Source organism: Astyanax mexicanus, chromosome 14, assembly GCF_023375975.1.
Source record: "Astyanax mexicanus isolate ESR-SI-001 chromosome 14, AstMex3_surface, whole genome shotgun sequence".
Taxonomy (NCBI): Eukaryota; Metazoa; Chordata; class Actinopteri; order Characiformes; family Acestrorhamphidae; genus Astyanax; species Astyanax mexicanus.
The window spans coordinates 29472464-29495480 of record NC_064421.1 but is presented as its reverse complement, the minus strand read 5'-3'; the positions used below and the strand labels follow the sequence as shown (position 1 = coordinate 29495480).

The window sequence follows — 23017 nt, the reverse complement described above, 5'->3', positions numbered from 1 at the left end:
TGACACAGAAAGACAGAGCCTTCAACGTATGGTAGTCGACTAATAAAAAAAAAAAAAAACTGATTATTCATTTTTTTCAGATAGAAAAGTCCTGGATCACAGATTTATCAAAAATGTAACATTCCGCTGTTACTCCACGAGTTCACTATAGACTCTATAGCATGCATGCATTAGGAATTCTCAAGCTGTCGCGTAAATGAAGGCTCTCGGCTGCTCTCGCTCTTTTACAAACACACACGTTTCCTCTTTAAACTCATTAAAATATTATATTTTAAAAAGCATCAAAACTACCCTGATTATAATACAGTAAAAGGTCCAGTCTAAATCTAGTCTGCCAGACCTAAACCACACTACACTCTTATTGGTGTCTTCCTTCCAAATATACAGGGAACTATCGGCATTTAAAAATATGAATAAATTATTATTTTAATTACGAATAACAAAATTGTTGTGTGACATTTTTTAGCTTGTTTATTTAGAAAATTATTTATATTTAAATAAAAATAATGCATAAGGCTATTTAGTACTTTAGTTTATTCTGTGATCCAATTTGTCTGTTTAATATTGTTGTTTCAATAATTAATTAATTAGTATTTTTAAAAAGCCTTGGATTTTTGTATATTCTGTAATGCCAAAGTATTAAATCAGGCTCGGTATCAGCAGATACTCAAAATCAAATGACTCGGGGGCAAAAAAAAAAAATAAGTGAACGGGACATCCCTAACTAACTTTGTCAATTATGTTGACTAATCATTGCAGCCCTATTTATCATGTCAGACATACAGAATGAGAGCCAAGGCTAACCACCAATCTTTCCAAACAAAGCCTGCAACTCCTCATTTAATCAACACTGTAAGTTCTGCAGAAGCAGACAGAATAAAACAGTAAAACTGAAACAGTACGCTGATCAATCGTGACTTATTATATGCCCCCTCACACGTACATCTGTCCTTTATCTAAAGGCTGAGCTTAGCCACGTCTGTAGGATGCCCTCCCCCTACCAATGAGACGGCACTTGGTGCATGTCTCAAGACACAAACAGTCTAGAGCCCTGTACCATCTGCCACTCAAGAGCTTAAGTAGCCTACTTCAACCCTCCTGCTCCATTCAGCACTCAGCTGGCCCGAGCCCAGCCTGCTCACAGCCCAGTACGTTAACCCCCTCGGCCTGCGCAGCAAGAAAATACACCTGGACGGCATTCTGGCAAGAAGATCTCGTTTTGGTTGGGTTGAGCAGATTAGGGCTGTGTGCAGGTGTTTTGAAGCAGAGCAGGTGTAGGGCCAAGCCCTCAGGCAGTGGGTGGGTACTTCCTGAGCTAGCCAATGAATCAAAAGCAGCTCTCTATAAACAACTTGATTTTCTCACTGACAAAAAGGAAAAAAGGTCCTGTTCTTAAAGTAAATAAAACTGTTACACAATGCTCAAATTAAACTGCTAGATAAGCTTTTAAAATGCACACAAACCACTGTCCTACCATTTATTTGACTTTCCCCTTAGTACCCTCACTAACCCCTAGACCCAGCTTTTCTTTCAGGTCCATCACTAAACCTCACTGAGTTATGTGACCTGAGAAGTTCCTGTTTACATGATTGAGCTAGTGTGTATAATATTTAAACAATTTTTATGTTATAAATTTTAAGTTTGAATTTTCTTTATCATACATTTAATACTTTTTACAAATGGTGTAACTGCATTTAGGGGTGTGCCATATCATATCGTACGTGATTTCGCCAAAACTTTTGAATATAGTGAATGATATTATACCCTGAAATATCGTGCCATATCACCGGCCCCTAATGATCGCATCAGGGTACTACTTTTTTTTGCTGTTTTTCACACTGTTTTTATTTCCCATTTTATATATACTAAAGACAGATTATATCTGTCCAATATCATTTATTTTACTTTAATCCTGAATATAAATAGATATTTGGAGTGTATTGTTAGTTAATGACATTCTGGATCATTGACTTTTGTTACAAATTTGATCAAATTATTTTTTTTATTATCTCAGTTAGCCATATCATATTGCATGCAACAATAAAATTCTACATAATTTTTCGAATTCAGTGTTTTGTCATATCGCCAAAAGTATCGTTATCATGAAAATGCCATGAAATATTGTGATATTATTTTAAAGCCATATCGCCCACCCATAATTGCATTGCTTTTTTGATGTTTTAAAAGTACTAAAATTATTTAAGTTAAGATAACTTTACTGATATTAATCAATAAATTAGTTGTATAAACTAGGGTTGTCACGATACCAAAATTTTGACTTCGATACCGATACCAACTGTAGTATCACGATTCTCGATACCAAAACGATACTTGAAAGAAAAAAAAACTAAAAATATCTGAACATAAAATGTTTATTTTTGACTGAACTGGATTGAACACTGAACAATCGGTGCAAACATTTTTATTCTAAAATGAAACATTTGAACAAAAAACAAGTTTCGTTATCATAACCTTAACTATAACATAATTATCTAAACACTTCCTAAAAACTAAAACTAAAACCAGAGGTAATGGTAGCCTGACTATGTGAACCAGACGGGCGGGTTAAGTTAAGTTCTGAATAAGGAAAATAAAGAGACAGAAGAACATTACAATGTTATGTTCATTTTAACACTCACTGCTCCGTTTTATTAATCAACCGTTTACCGTTTTTAATAAGCCCATGTTCAGTGTAACGATCAAGCAGGCTACGTGCCTGACCACAGATTTGCGATGGAAACGCGAAAACGTGAACATCTTGAGTTCATGTTTCACAGCCAATGGGATAATGGAGAAACAGAGAAAACCACGGGTCCAAAACAAAACTCCTGCACACTCCTCTCCGTGTTAACGTGATTTATTGGCAGTGGCTAGTAAATCTTAGTAAAGCTACAGACAGAGTGTATCTTGACTAACTCCACTAACCTGTCGACTTCTCAGCTCTTTGTAGAGATCAGGGTGCTTGTCTGCTTAAATGAATGAGCGAAATATGATCAGAATTATGTTAAATAACACTGTAACATAGAAGCATAGAACTATTATTTAATTAAAATGATTTTTAAGAACAGCTAAACACAGTGCTGCAGGTCAAACGCGGAGGCGTTCACGTGCGAGAGAGACAGAAACAGAGAAAGAGACACAGCGAGAGTGAGAGAGAGAGAGATTTGCGTGTTCTGATGTGAGCTACTCACAGGTAAAGGTTCTCTTTGATCTCCTCGTGCTCATATTCTAGTCCCACACATAAGTCTGCAGGTCCCTCAGTGTTTTCTGTCGTATTTTGCGGCTGGCGCGAGCGCTTACAACTAACACCGCGGACCGCGAGGTGCCGAATCCGCTACTGAATCCGACTCCCGCTTCGCGGACAGAATCGGCACAACACCCCCCGCTGTACAACTGCGGGAGTGAAAACAGCGCTAATAAATAAAGTAGTTTAGTTTCACTTTCAGTTTTCGTTATTTTATTTAAAAATAAAAATATAAATAAAAAACAGATGCCTACATCTCAGACTATTTTCCCACACTTCACTCCTCGCGCCCGTTTTGTCCACAAGTCGCGGACGAGAGACATCTGTTATTTTAGCCGTCGCCATTCTACACTCGCTGCTGCTCTGCTGGCTTGCGCGTGAATCGATTAATTTGTTCAGAACACTAAGTTTATCTGAATCCTGCCACACCGACTGCTGCGGTGTGAATCAGTTTTCTTATGAACTGAATCAAATCGCGCCTACTAATTTGACTCATTTGAAGCTAGTGACTGGGCTGTATACAGTATCGAAAGCATCGAACGCTAAAGAACCGAATCGTTTGTGATGACGTAGTATCGAAAAAGAATCGAACCTTCGGTACACCGTGCAACTCTAGTATAAACTGTTTTTAAAATTGCAATAACATCGCAATTTATTCCTGGGACAATACATCATCCATTATAGAACAGTTATCGCGACAGTTCTAATCTAGATCTTTCCGTTCACATGACCCCTGCTATCTAACAGTCCAGGAGGACCTTGAAGCCAAACCAAACATATCAATGGTGACAGAGGAATAATGTGGAGTATTCATGTAAAGCACGCAGGTCGATCCCCAACACAGTGACAGGGTGGACCAGTTATACGTTATAGACATGAACTGGCTTGTCCTGGGGAGTGGCATCAGGAGAGAGGGACAACGCCACTGTGAAAGCCAACCTACAGAGGAGCAAACTCATACTGCCAGCAGGCAACTGCAACAAAAACACTATTCCACCATCTGTACTCTCTACTTTAGAAATTGTTGAATCTAGGGCTGCAACTTACGATTACTCTAGTGGTCAACTAATTAGATTTTTTTTAGTCAATAATTATTTTTACCATACACTCCATCTCTGCTTCCTGTGGGCATGGCTTCCGTGCCAATGCATATTTTATTTGCCTGCTCAAATCTGCACACCTGTCAATGTCACCTGTTGATCGTGATCCTCTAAAAGCTCTTTTGGACGTGGCATGGCTCACATACGCATATCCTACTTACGCAGAGCAAATTCAAAAAGTTTGAGTTCATAAGTCAAATTAAGTCTAGTCAACAACTACAAACTAGCAAAGCTCCAGGTATTCTAACACTTGATTCTAATTACAGGGTTTATACACTTTTTAACCAATAAATTTCCATGATTTTTTCATTACTTTTTTCCATGCCTTCAAGGCAAATTTTAATGACCATACGATTTTTAAAACAGTGAAGACAAGGAAAATAAAACCAAAAATCACCTAAAACTTTAATTGAAATGTATTTTAGTAGGCCTAAAATTAATTTGACATACAATTTTTTATAAAAAAAAATGTGTCAGATCCATTGCGTTGGGCTAAATTACTGAATTAATTGTGAGTTGATGTATCTGTTAGCTCAAAATAGATTTTTCATCGATAAATGAAAACACAAAGATTTGTAGACCAAATTTCCATGACTTTTCCAAAACTTTTGAGTATTTTTGTTTTTCCAAATCTTATCCAGGCCAGGAAATTGTCATTTTCAAATTTCATGACTTTTCCAGGTTTTTCATGACCGTACAAATCCTGTCATTAGCTTTTTTTTTTTAAGTCATAAAAACAATATATGCCTGTTCACCACCACTATATTTACAAATTTATGCAGAAAACCATGAAATTCCAAAGCTTTAAATACTTTTCTTGCCACTGTATAACCCAGGACAGCAGTCTCTATCCCAATATTATTTGCAGAAGTCAAGAAGTTGTAAGGCTACACAGAGAGTGTATTGGCTATTGCTTACCAATTAATTTGGTGTTGACAATTTTTTAGAATCACCATTGTCTTTAATGCGGACTAATTGTTGTAGCCTTCATTAAAACTATGCGAAAGTATTCAAAAAATGTTGGACTGAAAGGCATCCATGAGGCCATGAGAAAGAAACCTCCTGCTCTGTCACAGGTCTAACATTCGGCTGTCATCACGGAGCAAAAACAGACCAGGATCATTATCTTCTCCAAAGCTCTAGCTCAACATTCCAACACTTGATGCTTACGTACCAAAAATTCCAGATTCCACTGCCCTCAGCATCGCAACACGTACCACTGAGTACCAGGAGGGAGGAAACCAGTGAGAAAGCCTGCACTGAGCAAAGGCACAAGAACCACAGGGACAAAACGGAAATCCACCATAATCCTCCAGATGATCTGAATACACTCCAATCATCAAGACATCTATATAAAACTCTGAGCAAAAAGTTACTTACGACACTAAGTATGTGTGGCTAACAAGGCAATAAAAAAAAGATACAATCTTTACCTACAGTGTGAAAAAGGAAGAAAGTCTGTACATTTAAATATTTGTACACAAATATAGAATCCATCCATTAGACATACTGCACTGTTTTATATCAAATCAAACTTTTTCTTTTTCATTTACTTATTTCTGTATTTCTTCCTCAGTATGATAATGAAAGAACAATTTTCACGTTCAGGCTTAGCAATCAAGAGCAGAGAGTGAGAAACTGATTGAAGGACAAGAGCCTGGAAGATGATTAGATCACATTCGTGAATCAAGGATTACAGCAGCTCTCTGTGGCTCACTGTTGGGGCTGCACCGAAAAAGACACTGTGTAAGTGCCCATATCAGGGAGTATACTGGTACAGGAGCTGCAAACAATAATAAACGGTCTAAATATTTCATTATAAATTCTCAATTTTTTATGCATTAGTTCACAATTACTGCAGTGTTCCCTTCTATTATCCCACATGGAAATTATGCTGTTTAAATCCTATATATTTTTAGAAAGGGGTGTAACAATGCATTGTGTGACAATGCATCACAATAAAAAAAATTGACAATGATGTGCATCGCGGGAACAGATAATTTTGCGTTCTGTTACTACTAAAATCTTACACAGTTGCATTGTTTGAGCACCAAAGGTCAGAATTCCGCTAGTGCAAGCCCTAGAACTAGTGGGCATGCGCAAAGGGTATAGGATATGTCAATCACTTTAGACTGCAGCCAGTTACACTTTTTGATGTCAGTTTCTTTTTTAAGCCAAATAACAGCCAGAGTTAGCTGTTCATCATCGATTGTGGGAGGGTGCCACCGCTCTCCATGCACCCTCGCCTGGTGCTCGCTTAGCGGAGGGATGTCAGCGTGCCATGCAGAATGAGCAGGTATGCATGGGCAGCAGATCCTCCAGGCAGCTGATAAACTCCACCATGAAGTGGAGAGGTTTTTGGATAATGTAGTGGAGTGAAAAATTAGATATTTGTATATAATATATAATCGAATCGTGAACAGAGTGTTACAGCCCTATTTCTAGAGTTAAAGGAACAACAGTGATCTCTTGGGTTGAATGAGCAGCATAAACTGTAAAGAATATACAGTATAAGGCTACACTAGACCACAGACCTCAGCTTTTACTGGAGATACATGATGCAAAGTTGTTAATATGTAATCCGTAAGAAAACGACGACAAGTGTCTGGCCAGGTGGAGCAGACGTGGGGCATTAGGGTGTATGTTGGCAGAAGCGAGTGTGAGTCAGTGTAGTAGTGAATAATTGAAAAGACCAATAGGTGAGAAACCCGGCCTGGTCTGCCCAGCCTCTTACGTCTCACAGGCATCAATATTAAAAACACTATCACAATACTTCCTGCTTCAGGCAACAATGTTAAAAACAGCACGTGTGTGTCTGATACGTTCTTATTAACTTTTCCAGTTATGAACTCCCACACTAATATTACTGATGCTATGGGAGGTTACTGTCCTTTTCAGGCCCCCGAATAAAGGGAAAATCCAGGTCTAGACAGCAGAGTGGGCCCACGGCATTTTGGGCTGGAACTCTCAGGAATGTGTGTGGGGGGTGGACAGCAGTAGCCTAGTAATTCATCTCTGTGGTGGTACATCAGGGGAGCAGAGACAGGACAGAGTACTGAGAATACCTCAGGGAGGGCAGGCAGGCTGGGAAAACACAGTATCACTGTGTGTCCCTGGCCCAGGGCCCTGTCCCATCCCTGCATCACTATGGATGTGGTCCTGTCTTTCATTTTTTCTCTTGATAACAGTGAGTACATAGCTGAGAAATGGACTAATGTCTCATAGCTCAAAAATAAAACGTTTTGATACTCTGTGTACATAAGACATGCATCATTATATATAGGGCTGGACAAAATTTATCACGAACAGACAGACAGACATGCAGACACTACAGATTTACTGCCGTCACAGGCTTTAACACTGTCTAAATCAAGGGACCAGGACATCTGTAACTTCTGGTTTAACGCAGGTCAAAACCTCTTTTGCAGGTTCTTTACAACAAATGCCAACTTATCATAAACAACAAACATGAATTGCACTTCTTAATATGAAACTATGACACTAGATTAACACAAAAAAAACAATACAGGCCTAGTTACTGACTATGAGGAATAACATAGGCTAGAGCTGGGCGATATGGGAAAAAATCTTATCACGATATAGTTTTCCATATCAGTCGATATCGATATGTATCACGATATAAATCAAATCACTTTGTGTCACACTTAAAGGTTTGTTTTTATTAGTGAGAGAATAAGGGAGTGATGGAAGTTTTATCACAATATTTTTTTCTGTATCTCCATAATTATTAGGGCTGGCCCGAATAGCATTTTTTGAGCTCCGGATATTTGGCAGTAATTGGTAGCGAATATTCCAATATTAGTTTTTAAAAAAAACAAATTAATCATGAACGCGAGCCAGAACCCGAGCTTGAACGTCAGCCTGACTCAGGCGCTGCATGAACTCGGGCTTTTTTCCAATTTTTTCCAATTTTCCATGACTGAAAAAAAAACTTGGGCTATAAGCTCAATATTAAATATTTCGTTTGTTTAGAAATTATTTTATATTCTTAAACCATGTTAAATTATATTAGATTAGTAGGGCTGGCCCGAATAGCGTTTTTTGAGCTCAGAATATTGGGCACTGATTGGCAGCCAATATTGGAATATTTGTTTTTAAAAAGACGGATTAAAAACTGATTAAAGTAAAACAAAAATTGCAACTCGGCCCCTTTAATTCACCACAAAGTTTTCCAAGACCCAGCCGGAAAAAAAAAGATTTCCCACCTTTTCCTCAGCTGGGTCGGGCTCAAAAAATGATTTGTGATAGGCTGTTTTTTGGTTTGTTTGTTTAAGCACTTAGGCTTTTGTACTGCTGCAGTGCAATATTTAGATTTTATATTCTGAAATTCGTTAGGTTTTATTTCTTTTAGCATTTTGAACTTTTTTTCCAATTTCAAATTTATTTTTTTCTGTTCGTTATGTTCTATCGGTCCTTGCGTTTTTTGTAGTTGAAGTTGAATTTAATATTGAAGTTCAATATTTCTAATTTATATTTTGAAATTCGTTAGATTATATTTATTATTGTATTTTGAGCTCACTTTAGTTGGTTATTTTCCAAATTCATATCTATTTTTCTGTTATTATTAAATGTTATTAGCTTATTAGCTTAGCTTGTCATTTAGCATACAGAACTTCTCACGGATTTTTAATGAATGTTGATTTATTAATTTAAAAGCTGTACCTTATTAAAAGTATTTTAAGCCAGACAGACACTGTGTGATTTTTTAATGAGTTTATCTGCACTTTTAAATGGTTTGTCCTGTAGGAAACGCACACGATTTGTATGCTGACACTGTTGTCTGACTGAGGAGCTGCTTTCCGTCAAATGCAGCCTGTAGGCAGGAAAAAATCCAGCCAGAACCGACCATATCATGAGCCAGTTTTAAAGCCAGTAATTTAGTAGAGCATTAAACTACAAATCTGAGATGTACCTGCTGTACTTCTTAATCTCTGCCCCCAAAACGGTCCATTAACTTGCTTGACAGACGCGTCAAATCCCCCGCGAGCACGCGCGGCGCACAGCGCACCGATTAATTCATGCGTTGAGCTTTAAACGCGCAGCTGAGCTGTAATTGGGGAAATATCACAAAAATCACAGTGTGATTTGTTACATTAAAAAAAAGACCATTTTCTTCCGCCTAATCTGAGAGGAAAGCGGTGTTCTCGACCGGCCCGAGTTCATGCAGCGCCTGAGTCAGGCTGGCGTTCAAGCTCGGGTTCGGGCTCGCGTTCAGGCAGATAATCTAAATGATAAATGATTTTGTGTTTTTGCACTTGGGCCATAAGCTCAATATTAAAAAGTTCGTTTGTTTAGAAATTATTTTATATCCTTAAACCATGTTAAATTATATTAGATTAGAGGAAAGTCATTTAGACATCATTCTTAAGGTGTTTTTGTCCTGTTACCGCTCCGCAAAAAAACCTCTTCCTTTAATCCGCGCCCCACATACACATTTTTGCAGCACCTGCCCCGAGGTCCTAATATAAATTGAATTAATTACATTTAGTGCTTAAAATTTACTTAAAATTTATTTAAAACGTGCTGAACAGTGCGGCCGTTTATTCCCAAAGTCCAAACACTATGGTTGTTTGCGTGTGTCGGGCCATACTCCACTATTCTTTAGGGTTTTTTGTTGCATGCATGAGAATAACTATTACAATTTTCTTAACTATTTATTAATTTGCTCCAGCGTCTTCTGGATTGATTACACGTTGTGTTTTCGTTGTTTGCCGCGCCACTTAGACGGAAATGGAAATGAATGTTTATCGAATTCTATTGCACAGGCTTATCATCGTCATCGAGGGAAAAATTATCGCGAAACAAATCGATATCGTTATATCGCCCAGCACTAACATAGGCTGTGAATTACTTCTGGAATGAGGAAACAAAAATGTCAGATGGTCTGTCATCAGATAACAGAAACAGTAAATAAGAAATATAACGCACTTTTTTCTACCCATAACCCAACTTTAACACTAAATTTATATAAATCTATCTATAAAAGGAGAGGACTGGGCTGCACTGGATTTGTGTATGTTTGTTTGTAAGTCCCTAGTTAACACTACTTGCTTTTTAAACCTAGCCGAGCTATATTAATCACAGAAATGTGATGACAGATTGACACCACTGTGCTAGTTAGAGTAACTCCTGCTGTTAAAAATAATGTGTGTATTATATCTGTTATGATAATCTGTCACCAGTTATGATGGTCAGATTACCGGCATATACTTTATCGTCATAAAGTGGCACTCGGATGAGTAATACTGAAATACTGAAAATGTGTTTAAATATCACTGTTATTAAAATATATTCTCTTGTGAACAATATTCATACTAAATTATCTAGTCACAAATAGCCTACATTCAAACTTATAATGAGCTGATTCAACAGGGCCAAGAAAAACATTATAGAACTCCATGCCACAGAGTTCTGTTAAACTCAGAACATCATAAAACACCATAAAAGCATCAAAACTACCCTGAGATATTATAATACAATAAAAAGTCTAGTCAGTCCTAAACCACACTGTAAGACAATTATTATAACTGCATTGCCATACTATTGGATCGGGACTCCGTATTGGCAGATACTCAAAATCAAATGATTTACTCTAGGACAAAAAATGTGATTGGGACATTCCTAACTATGACAGTTTTTAAAACAAATGCAATATATTTCCTTACATTATCACTATTATATTGCAATTTATTCAATCACAATTCCTGGAAAGTGATATGTATTCTATCTTGCCAAAACACAGCCTAACCAATGACTTCATCCACTTTACATCTAATGACTTCTGCAGACCTGTATCTGGGGTGTGGCTGAGTGAAACTCAGCTCATGTCTAAGGAAACTGCCTGATGTCTGAGAACAATGTCATTTCTTACTGGAGAACAGTGAAGCGGTGAGTCAAAAGGTCTCAGGAAATACTGCTCTCAGGAAACATGGACAGGAAAAACTACAAAATCTACTAAAGCAAACTTTCTCTGAATTTGAAATTCTATCAACAACAATCTTTGAAATCAAGGACATTCCTTTACATTCTACAAACTGAACCAAACAAATTGAGTGCCATTATCAGCTGGTAATGCACGGTAACCGAAGCTCTCCATGTATTACTCTGCCACATGCAGGTAACCTAGCAACGATGCAGCACTTACAAGGCAAACAGCGCAGCTACAAATGGAGCAGTAATATAACTATTTTAACTCTAAGTGTTTATAACCAAACAGATGGTATTTTCTCGTCCTCTTTAGCTCAAAATCTTTCCATAAACAGCGATAATGGAACTGCGGTATAATCACAACAATACATTCGAAGGTTCTGCTATAATGTGTAATATTGGCACTGCTGTGCTGCAGTCTTAGGCATGAGTGTATTATTGCTTAATTCTATCAGTCATTGCTTAATTATATCAACTAATCGTTTCAGCCTAATTCCAGTTCAACATTGAACATTTTCAGCTTGCCAAAAATAAATTTTCACCACAAAACCATTTTTTATTTTAAATTAATTTATGGCAATATGTAGAACTTCAAAACAGAAGGCGAAAGTTGAGTAGGGGAAAATCTAAGATATTGTATTGGTAACATTTTGTTTTATTATTACTGTATTAGAGCACTCTTGGTTAAATTGCAAAATTTCTTTATTTTCTAAAATGTAGAGAATTTACATCCAGACAAAAATAAACATGCTTGAACATCATGGAGTATAATTATAATTCAATAACTTAATTTAACATTAAATTAAGAAAATTAAATATAATGTGGCATGTGCAAAAGTAATGGTAAACAAAATTGTAGAGTATTTTGTTTTGTAAATGGCTCATTGTTAAAACAGGAATTGTGTCAAGGTATATTTAGAATATGTATTTATTTATCTGCACTCAGTCTTATACAAGTCCACTACAAAAATAATCTGTATTGTTATTCGTTACAATTATAAAAATGTTAGAAATCATTTTAAACTCACATTATCACTAAAGCCAGAGTGAAAGATGCTCTGCTCTGTCACTGGGTTTGATGAAGCTGCTGCTCATCAATGAGTGAATCAAGAGATTTAGCTGATCTAATATGAAAACCATACTGCTCCCGTTCTGCCCTTTCACTGCTTTCTTTCATATCTATATAACACAGTACTGTACTTTTACTTTCAGTACTTCAGCACTACATTTTACTATAAACTACCTGCTGCAGCTCTTAAGTACAAAACATGTGAAATACTTCAGTATTCATGGGAATTAAAGAACACTTGAACTTCTACTTAAGTTAATAACTTTTTGATGGATAACGTTTAACTTACTCATATCTGGGTTTCTAGTAGTTTATACACCTTTATAAATTACATCGGCCGGGGGCGCTGTGCTGTGAGTAGAGTACACTTGTAAATAAGCATAAGGTCGGATTAGACATTAAACAGCTAATTAAAGTTTTGTTTAATTTAGCTAGGGTTAGTTAGTTAGTTAACTATGGAGGTTTAGGGGGGGAACACTCGAAATTACGAGTGTTTGTAAGAATTAGTTCGCGAAGTTGTGAAGAGGCTGTGTTGGTGAAACTCAGCCCCGGGACGGAGCAGCTGTGGGTTAAATTAGCTGGTTAAGCTAAACTATTCACTTTACTGTTTAACGACTCGCGGAGAACAAATTCAGCCCCGTTAATGTCAAGTAATCCCTCAGAAACAGGAATATTTACCAGAAGGAAGTGTTAAAACAGCGCGGTGCGCGCCGTGAGTCCGCCCGCTCCTTTAGAAGCGCTGAAGAGTTTACAAGTAGCTGCTTAGCTAACAGGCTAACAAGCTAACAGGCTAACAGCGCTCCCCCGCCCGCCGCGCGCGCCGCTCCTGGCAACCTGTCGCGAGGGAGCGCAGAGCTCGCGAGCGGAGCCGCGCCGCCGCACCAAGACACTAAACACTGCGGGCCGAGGACTGAAAGAACAGCGGGGAAAGTTGGTCTTTACCTCTCGGGCTAAAATCCGCGGAGACTTCCCGGTTTTAATCCGTATCCGCCGAGTCGCTCCTCACATACAGCAGCGCAGCAGAGCGGCCGCGGCCCGGGCTCGCGACATGTTGTGGTAAAGTGAGACGGGGAGGGGGGGGAGGGGGGAGAGGGGGCGGTAAGTGACTCTGCAGCGCCCCCTCGGGTTCAGACAAGAACATATATTTTTTTCCAAAGCCTAAACAGTTTTACAACACTAATCTGTTCATTTTACTCAAACATATACCTATAAATAGCAAAATCAGAGAAACTCAAGTAGTCTCTTACATATAAATATATAACATTACAGCTCTGGAACAAAAGTTTCTGAACCAGTTTCTCTGATTTCGCTATTTATAGGTAGATGTTTGTGTATCAAGAACATTTGTTGATTTATTCTATAAACGGCAGACAGCATTTCTCCCATATTCCAAATAAAAATATTGTCCTTTAGAGCATTTATTTGCAGAAAATGAGAAATGGTCAAATTTACAAAAAAGGCGCAGAGCTTTGAGACCTCAAATAATACAAAAAAAATCATATTAATAAGCTTTTAAGATCAGAAATAAATATTTGGTGGAATAACCCTCGTTTTTAATCACAGATTTCATGCATCTTGGCATGTTCCCCTCCACCAGCCTTACACACTGCTTTTGGATAACTTTATGCCACTCCTAGTGGCTTAAAAAGAAAGTATATATATATATATATATATATATATATATATATATATATATATATATATATATATATATATATATACCAACTGCACAGTGTTGGGCATAATGAAAAACGCCCTCTTATCTAAACTTTGCCATAATACTAAAACTGGAAAATTCTTCTGTATTCCTGAGTAAAATTTTATGTTATTCAGTGGGCGGGCAAATAAATAAAAAAATAAAAAAATATATAAATATAAATAAATATATATATATATATATATATATATATATGAATGCTTAAGAAATGAAAAGGCACACAACCAGTGTCACCACTAAGTCTAGACAGTTCCGTAGGTGTGACTAACAGGATACTGAGAAGGACTTTTAATAGGACAGTCTTACTAAAGACAACCCACATACCTTTACAGTGGAACAGTGCTGCACTACAATTCAGGAGTCTGATCCATCTTCAGGAAGGTCTTTTGTGCCTTTCTAGAATAGAGAGCTGAACCCTGCCTCTAAAAATGGTCTGGGTTTTCCAGACCTTATCTTTACCTCTACTGTACCTGTTAACTGTCATTTCTTTATAAATATCTGAAACTGAGGAAATTATATCCTAAAAAAGCTTCTCTTGCTTAAGACATAAAAAGGAAATCTTTGTTTAAACATTTTGCCTTTTTGGAGATTGGCTCACCTTCTACTTACCTGGCTTTTTACAGTAACAGTCATTCGGACCACAAGTGTTCTCAAAATTGTGAATGCTCCTTTCCATTTGAAAAACAGAACACGGTCAGAAACTTCAGCCATCTTTCAATGTTTATTTTAAAAAGAGAAACTGAACCACATGTTTTTTACAGAATGATCAAGGATTTTAATTTCATCAGTTTGAATATCATTACAGAAAAAAAGTTATTATAGTACAGAGTTTTGTCTCCTCATTGCTTCAATATATTCCATAAGGAGTGCTGGTCACACATCTGTACATCACCACTCTCGTGTTCGTTGTCTTTTCTATGTTTGTTTGTATATATGTTTTGACTGTACATTATATATTTATTTATTTAGGTTAAAAAGGCTGTCAGCAATTAAATAAGCTGTATTGTCCTTTTAAAGTCAAAGAAATAAAAGGTCCCAGCTCCCTCAGCCTCTAGGAGTGGGTGGGGCTGGTTAAAGAGGTGGGGTATAGGGCAGGGTTGGGAGTAATAAGGGCGGAGCGATGAAGAGAGATGGTTATGATGGATGTTTTGGACCGAGGAAGTCTGCCGGACCGACCGCTCCAGCTCTTTCATGTGTTTCAGCAGCACAAATCGAACATGTACCTTCCATATAATCAGTAGCTAGGATAACAGAAACTGCACTAACATATGTGCATTTTACTACTAGACACAGCAGGTAAATGTGGACCAAATCCAATGTTTTACATTATATGGGTGACACAGATGTGTCATTTGTGAACAGTAGGGCTAACAGGGCTGATGATTATTTTGGTAGTCAACTAATCTAATAATGATTCTTTTAATTAGTCGATTAGTCAACATTTAACTGCTTTAATTAAAAAAAAAGAAAAAGCTAAACTCTGGATTTAAATGCCCATTACAAAGCGCTGCTGTTATAAATTAACCATTAGTCCACACTGATAAACTAATCAAACGTTTGTCTCTCAGTTTCATAACCACACTCCACTCCCTCCCCGGCCCAGGCCTTTGGCACCGCGCACATAAACACGACTCACGAGATAAACGACAAGCAAAGCAGTTCTGTGAGGCCTTTATGAAGTGCAATGAAGCTTCAATGGAGCATACAGTATAATACTAAAGGGAAAAAAGCTGGGTCACCTCGGTGCACCGAGTGGTGTTGAATGAGTCCGATAGAGACGGGAAACCGAGAAAAAACTCTGCTGTCATCTCGAGCGGTTCTGTCCCTCAAAAAAAAAAAAAATAAATAAATCTTTTCCAGTGATGTAATCTGGACAGGCGCATACAGCTCTTTATTAAAATGCTACTGCTATCTATAAGGTCTAGCACTGAGCACACAAAAGCAATTGCGATGAAAGACAGAGGAGAGTTGCTTAATATGATGATGATAATATATATAATTATATTAATCATTATATTATTATAATATATTACAGAATAAATCTCTTTTCTTTCTTATATATATATATATATATATATATATATATATATATATATATATATATCTTCTTTAAAAGGTATATCTTTCTTTCTTTGAAATACTAGGATGTCTTTGAAGTCTTGAAATACTCATAAATTTGTTCAGAAGTTTTTGTTTCAAAATGTTTATATGATTATACTTGATCATCATTATCCAAATCGATAAAAACTTGCTGTGCCGTTGCATATTACAGAGTAGTAAATGATATGTGGACATGCACCACTTCGCTCTGGGCTTACTGGTCCTCCTAAGACAGCATCATAGCCGTCCTATGACCATCACGTCCACCACCTCTCCTTTGTGCAGCTCCACGTATTGCTCTGTTTTGGGAGGCAGCATTAGAAGTCCGTTGGCACTGCGCATGCTCATCAACCGACTGCTCATCTGGTTTCCTGAGAGAGGGAAGAAAAAAAAGAGCGAGTTAAACCGGTTTTAAGATAAATTACATCCAAACTGACTCCTCTTCAGACTTGAGTCCTTTTTACACACTGTATCTGTATCTGTTCTCTGTATACTTTTTTATTCTCTTCCTTTTATCCTGTTCTTCAATCCTCAGGACCCCAAAGGTGGTGGGTCGTAGCACTGCAGTGATTAGCACTGATTAGCATGGTGGTGGTGTATGAGGTGTTAAGGTGTAAAGACGCACCACCCAAATAATTATAGCTGCTCTGTGGTAGTCTCTCCTATGGGGCCTCAAGTATTGAAGAACAGGGTAAAAAAAGGAGAATAATAAAGTATGCAGAGAAACAAATACAGGACTACCCCTCAGACTTAACTAATATACAACTGAAATATATGGTGGACAAGGATTGGTGTATGTTCCACATCTAGGTGCCACTGTAACCAGATTATTAATTCTGATTAGTGTAAAGTCTCCCCTACCTGTGCTCTGTGCCCAGGGCAGAGGCTCCTGGTGATGCCACGTTAATATACAGCGATGATACTCCGGACGGGGGTCCAGCTTTACATCACAGGACAGCTATGAAGAAAAACATAATTTATTATGAAACCCGAGCACAAAAAACAGAGTCTAATACGGGCCAACAAATAATTGAGTGCAATTCAAATGTACAAACCATGATAAACAACAAACTATAACCACCATCCTTGCTGAACTGAACTTTTATTTTACTAAACTTAACTTTTATATTATTACAGTGGTATTAAAAGTTTGGGCACAACTGAATATTTTAAAATGATTTTTCTTTATAAATTGGTGGTTCGGATCAGCAATTTCAGTTAAATATGTTATGTAGCAGATGAACACCATGATATCTGAGAAGTGAAATAAAGTTAATAGGATTTACAGAAAGTGTGCAATAATTCTTTAAACAAAATTATTTGGAGGGCAGTATGCATGGTGGAAAAAAAGACACAGCATTCCAAGACAAACACTTGCTACCCAGAGTGGTGGTGGTTCCATCATACTGGGGGGCTGTATGTCCAGTGCAGGTACTGGGAATCTTGTTAAAGTTGAGGGTCACATGGATTCCAGTCAGTGTTCAAGAATCAGTGACAGTTAAAGTTGGATACTTCCCACAACCCTAAACACTGCTTAAAATCAGAGGAACAAGTACAACGTTCTGGAATGATTATCTGAGTCCCCAGACCTGAATATTATACAAAATCTTTGGTGTGATTTTAAAGCGGGCTGTTCATGCTCAGAAACCATCAAACCTGACTGAACTTGAGATGTTTTGTAAAGAAGAATGATCCAAAATACCTTCAGCCAGAAACCAGACTCTCATTGGAAGCTATAGGGAGCGTTTAAAGGCTGTTATTTCAGCAAAAGTAGGATCTACTAAATATATATCCACTAAATAAAAAGGATCTCCTCAAATTTCGCTTCTCAAATAAATCTGTTTTCTTCTGCTATATGATATATTTAACTGAAATTGCTGATATAAACAACCAAAAATTCATAAAAGAAAATCATGAAATTCATCAGGGGTGGCCAAACCTTTTCACACCGCTGTATATTTTACCAAGATTAAGGAACACTCCCGCCATGCTCACATGTCTCCCTTTAGCATTGAGTGGCATTTTAGAGATGGTGGGAAAATTACTGAACAAACAAGTAATGAATAAAGCTATTAAAGTTTCTCAAAATGTGACCTTGTGACTTCAAACCCACTGTAAAATATATGAGTACATACCGTTGTAGTTTACCACTGACATAAAGAGGTCATCTTTTGATAAAGTTTATTAAGGTGCAGGAAATCAAAAAAAAAAAAAAAAATTGGGACCTTTTTCCAGGCCCTTAGGGTCTTACTTACCCTGGCTTTGATGATAGTGGGCCGTGGGTCCAGGATACCCTGCATCTTTCTTAACGCAGGAATGACGAACAGGTTACAGGTGACGACAGCGGACACAGGGTTACCTGAAATACAGGAGGAGAGAAAGAAAGAGAGAGCTGAATATAAGCTAAAGATTAGTGATACACAAGTTGCTTGTGAATCAGGGTATAGACTGGAGTCGATCATCCTAAATCCCTTTCACACATGTACACTACTGCCCCAGTACTCTACTGAACATTACCTAGATGGCTGTATGTGTGAATGCAAGTGTATGTATCATTTGTACTGGACATTTATCCTGCCCGCAGGATGAGGCCGTTAGTGATGCAGGTCGAGGCCAGTGGTGATGCAGGATGAGGCCGGAGGTGATGCGGTACGAGGCCGGTAGAGATGCGGGACGAGGCCGGTAGAGATGCGGTACGAGGCCGGTAGAGATGCGGGACGAGGCCGGTAGAGATGCGGGACGAGGCCGGTAGAGATGCGGGACGAGGCCGGTAGAGATGCGGGACGAGGCCGGTAGAGATGCGGTACGAGGCCGGTAGAGATGCGGGACGAGGCCGGTAGAGATGCGGAACGAGGCCGGTAGAGATGCGGAACGAGGCCGGTAGAGATGCGGGACGAGGCCGGTAGAGATGCGGGACGAGGCCGGTAGAGATGCGGGACGAGGCCGGTAGAGATACGGGACGAGGCCGGTAGAGATGCGGTACGATGCCGGTAGAGATGCGGGTCGAGGCCGGTAGAGATGCGGGACGAGGCCGGTAGAGATGCGGAACGAGGCCGGTAGAGATGCGGTACGAGGCCGGTAGAGATGCGGGACGAGGCCGGTAGAGATGCGGTACGAGGCCGGTAGAGATGCGGGACGAGGCCGGTAGAGATGCGGAACGAGGCCGGTAGAGATGCGGAACGAGGCCGGTAGAGATGCGGTACGAGGCCGGTAGAGATGCGGGACGAGGCCGGTAGAGATGCGGGACGAGGCCGGTAGAGATGCGGAACGAGGCCGGTAGAGATGCGGAACGAGGCCGGTAGGAGATGCGGGGCAGGTAATTTCTGAAGAGTTAAAAATCTGACGCGGGAAATGCTGCATGCTACATGTGTGAAAGGGCAGCTCCAGATAAAGTTTGGAACTGTATCTCCAAACATTTTCGAAGGGCTTGAGGGCCAAGGGCTGGACAATAATTATATATTGCAAAATGTTTATATAATAAAGATATGATTTTTAGACACATTTTCAATAGAAAACTGGCCAAAAATAAAGTTAGCTTTGTTTCTATTGCAACCGAACACTTCTGAGGCCGGCTGCTGCTGGTCAGCATCACAGCTAGACTAAATTAACCTGCTAGCATTGCGGCTAACTCACTATTCTAGACTTCAGACTTCACAATACATATTAAACAGCAAAATGTACCCTTACAGTTACCACTGCCAGTGTGTGATGATGCAGTTACACCACAGGCATAACTTCAAATCCATATAGAAAAAATATATAATATTGAGCGAAATTAAGAAATATACTGTGATATAAATTTGCCCATATCGTCCAGCCCTGGAGGGTGATGTGGTCACTTGTGGTAAGGGCCCTGCCCTGAAAGCAGCGGTGTGAGGAGCTGAAGCAACATCTAAAGCCACTCTTTGCCACTCTGTCCTCCTTCCCACACTGCTTCCAGCAGACCATGCAAATAAAGAAGGGAACAGAACCAACAACAGAGTGGCAACAAAACAAGCAACAGAACCAACATGAACACCACCACCACACAAAGCCACGGACCTGCTAACAAACCCATAAAGCATTCTCTCTCAGAAAACAGAACAGAAATCATATCACATCCCAACAAAACTAGCCATGATTTTCTCTTATTTTATTATTTAGATGCTTGACTTGCTAGAATAACAACTCACTTTAACTTGACTCAAACCAGTTTCACCAACAGTACAGCCATGACTGCTTTCTGTGTAAAATCTGTAATAATTCTGCTTTCTGTGAAAATTTTAACAGCTAGATTTCAGTAGGGCTGCAACGATTAGTCGGTATAATGATCAGTGACTATTATTCAAGAATTCAAGGACTAAAGGAGACTTTATTGTCATTCACACCACATGTGGTTCATGAGGTAGAAAGAAATTGTGATCTCATGGAGCAATATGAGAAGATATAAGATATGATAAAATGAAATAGATAATATAGATCAAATAGATTAAATAATTAAATGTAAATAAAAAATAAAATAGATAAATAGACATAAATATACATAAGAAAAGTAAAGAAGTAGCAGCAACATGAAATTCCAATATTAGTGCAAATGCATAAGGCACTTTTCCTGTAGCATCATGGTTGAGTATGAATAAATAGCAGTAAATGTTTCAGTGCAGGTAAGGATATTGTCCTTGAAAAGTATCAGTGCAATTTTAAAATTGGAGTCGACTAATATAAAAATGAGTCAACTCCAAATGTCAGTGTGGCGGCTGGCTTGTGTTCTACATTCAGTCAATGCATTGTCTTTGACGTAACCTGTACGAAAGTTTGTAAGAATGTATGGGCGGCTCAATGGACCAATCACAGCTGCTGCTGTCTCCGTTTCACCCAACACATTACACATTACATTTCTGGGGATGTGTGTTTCAGGCTACGCTGTAGGTTCTGAAGTATAAATTGGCCTTAATGTTTAATGTGTAACAGCAGTGCACTACACACAGTGCTAGGACAGAAACACAGTGGGGGAGAGTTATGAGCTCAGTCTGTGTCTCCATAAGTGCTCAAACAGAACAGATTACATATTTACTAACTAAATATCACAACATTAAACATTTAAACACCTTCCGCACATTTAAATCCCACACTCCGCTGTTTCTATAATTTTAAAGAGAAGGAGGGCATGGCAGAAATATTCGTCAACTAATCAACAAATCGACTAATTGAAATAATAATCATCAGATTAGTCGACTACCAAAATAATCACTAGTTGCAGCCCTACTTTTCCTTTTGTGTTTTAAATTTTAAATAGAATTGTTTTTATTAATATTAGTAGTAGTATTTTTAATTTAATTTCCACTGCATTTGTTTTCAGTGTCAGCTACATTTCCGTTTTCTGAGCTCAGGGTGAAGGAAGGGAGGTCCTTACTTCCGCGTGGGGGCGGAGCCACAGGCAGCCTGCTGGCCTCGCTGTCGCTCATGGGCACGGCCTCGAGGAGAGTCGCCCCTGTGTCTCTGTAGGTGAAATTACCTTTAAAGAGGGGGGAATATAGAAACAGCCGCTGTCACCACTGCCTCGGCCAGCCTGCCTCAGTCGGGGCACAAGCTGGGCTCGGGATCGGGCATGGGAGAAGGCGGGGCGGAGGCCGGAGGGGGCACCGATTGGGTGAGGGAGGCAAATGCCAGGCAGGAGGAGGTGGAGTAAGGGAGTGATGGACTGGGACTGGTACTGTCTCATAGTGAGGAGAGGGGCGTGTTTCTTTAGAAAGCATTGTTTGGAGTTGGGAGTTTGAGGGGTAAAATACGGGATTTTATTCTGTGCAGGATCAAACCAATGGAAGTGTCCATGTAATCTGAAATTTTTTTTGGAGCTTTTTGGAGGAATCTGTCACTGAGGTGTTTCCTTTAGAATTGTCTTTGTTTTAATGTTGCTACTTCTGAATTTTATAAAACATCATGAATTCAGAATGTACTTATAAAATTGATGACTGAACTGATTTGTACTGAGTTTTTATTATATTCAACACATAATAAAGAGGCCAACTAAGGACAATATGAATTCAGTACCTCATAAATCACACCAAGATTACATTTTACATACAGGTATAACTCCACTCCACTGTGTAGATGCGTACCTGGCAAAGCGAAGATCAGCTTCCGAGTGCCGTCAGTGTCTAAGGTTGCGAAGGTGGTGGGAAGGCTGTGGTTAAAAAGAACAAAAAGGACACATTATTATAATTTGTTAATTTTGTCCATAGGCTTGTTTTAGGTTATGGGGCTGCTCTTACCCTGGCTTCATAAACACCCGACCAAAGTGAATCTGTGCATGGAGGTCAATGTCCAGAACCTGCTTCAAGTAGTCCTAAGGATATAATTAAAGAGAGCAAGTCATATTAATTATGACTTCATAATTGTGTGAGAGAACAATACTTTTCTATAAACTTTATCTTTAAACTTCTAAAACACCTTGTGGTCATGTTCAGCTTGTTTATTATGACCACTGAGCGGATGCTCAGTTGAGGGAGGGGGGAAGTAGGAGGAAGAGGATAAGGAGGGTAGGAGTGATTGAAAGGGAAGAAGGGAGGGTAGAATAGGAGGAAAGGAGAGAGGAGGGAAGGGAGGATGTAAGAAAGGAGGGAGAATGGAAGGAGGGAGAAGAGTAGAAGAGGGAGGAAAGGACGAACACTTTTGGGGACACTTTTGACCTTCTGAAATGTTGCTGAAGTTTACTCAGTAAACCTGCACGACCACCCCTCACCTTCTCGCCCATGGATACTCCTCCAGACGTGATGATGACGTCTGCTCGGCTGATGCCCTCGTTCAGGGCGTTGAGAAGGTCGTCTGGGCTGCATGAAAAAACACGAACAAAGGTCATG

At 38.9% G+C, this 23017-nt stretch overlaps 2 protein-coding genes across 20 annotated transcripts in view; both read right to left on the bottom strand.

Moving 5' to 3' along the window:
• The window catches only part of pals1a (protein associated with LIN7 1, MAGUK p55 family member a), a 42228-nt gene extending 28794 nt beyond the window's left edge, over positions 1–13434 (bottom strand). The window contains exon 1 of one of the 2 annotated variants that reach the window (XM_007244662.4): positions 13304–13434. The gene's annotated coding sequence lies outside the window, so the exon portion shown is untranslated. Of the gene's footprint in view, positions 1–13039; positions 13124–13303 lie in introns of those variants that run through there. The other variant, XM_022672797.2, reaches the window with a different exon arrangement.
• A 1352-nt stretch (positions 13435–14786) lies between these two features.
• gphna (gephyrin a) overlaps positions 14787–23017 on the bottom strand; it is a 56329-nt gene continuing 48098 nt past the window's right edge. For 11 of the 18 annotated variants that reach the window (XM_022672798.2, XM_022672800.2, XM_022672806.2 and 8 more), the window contains 7 exons: positions 22900–22987; positions 22430–22503; positions 22277–22341; positions 21571–21672; positions 18434–18537; positions 17040–17136; positions 14787–16549 (listed from right to left, as the gene is read on the bottom strand). In XM_022672798.2, the coding sequence (XP_022528519.1) occupies positions 16416–16549; positions 17040–17136; positions 18434–18537; positions 21571–21672; positions 22277–22341; positions 22430–22503; positions 22900–22987 (664 nt within the window). In that variant the 3' untranslated portion in view covers positions 14787–16415. The remainder of the gene's footprint in view (positions 16550–17039; positions 17137–18433; positions 18538–21570; positions 21673–22276; positions 22342–22429; positions 22504–22899; positions 22988–23017) is intronic. The other 7 variants (XM_022672803.2, XM_022672808.2, XM_022672812.2 and 4 more) reach the window with 1 other exon arrangement.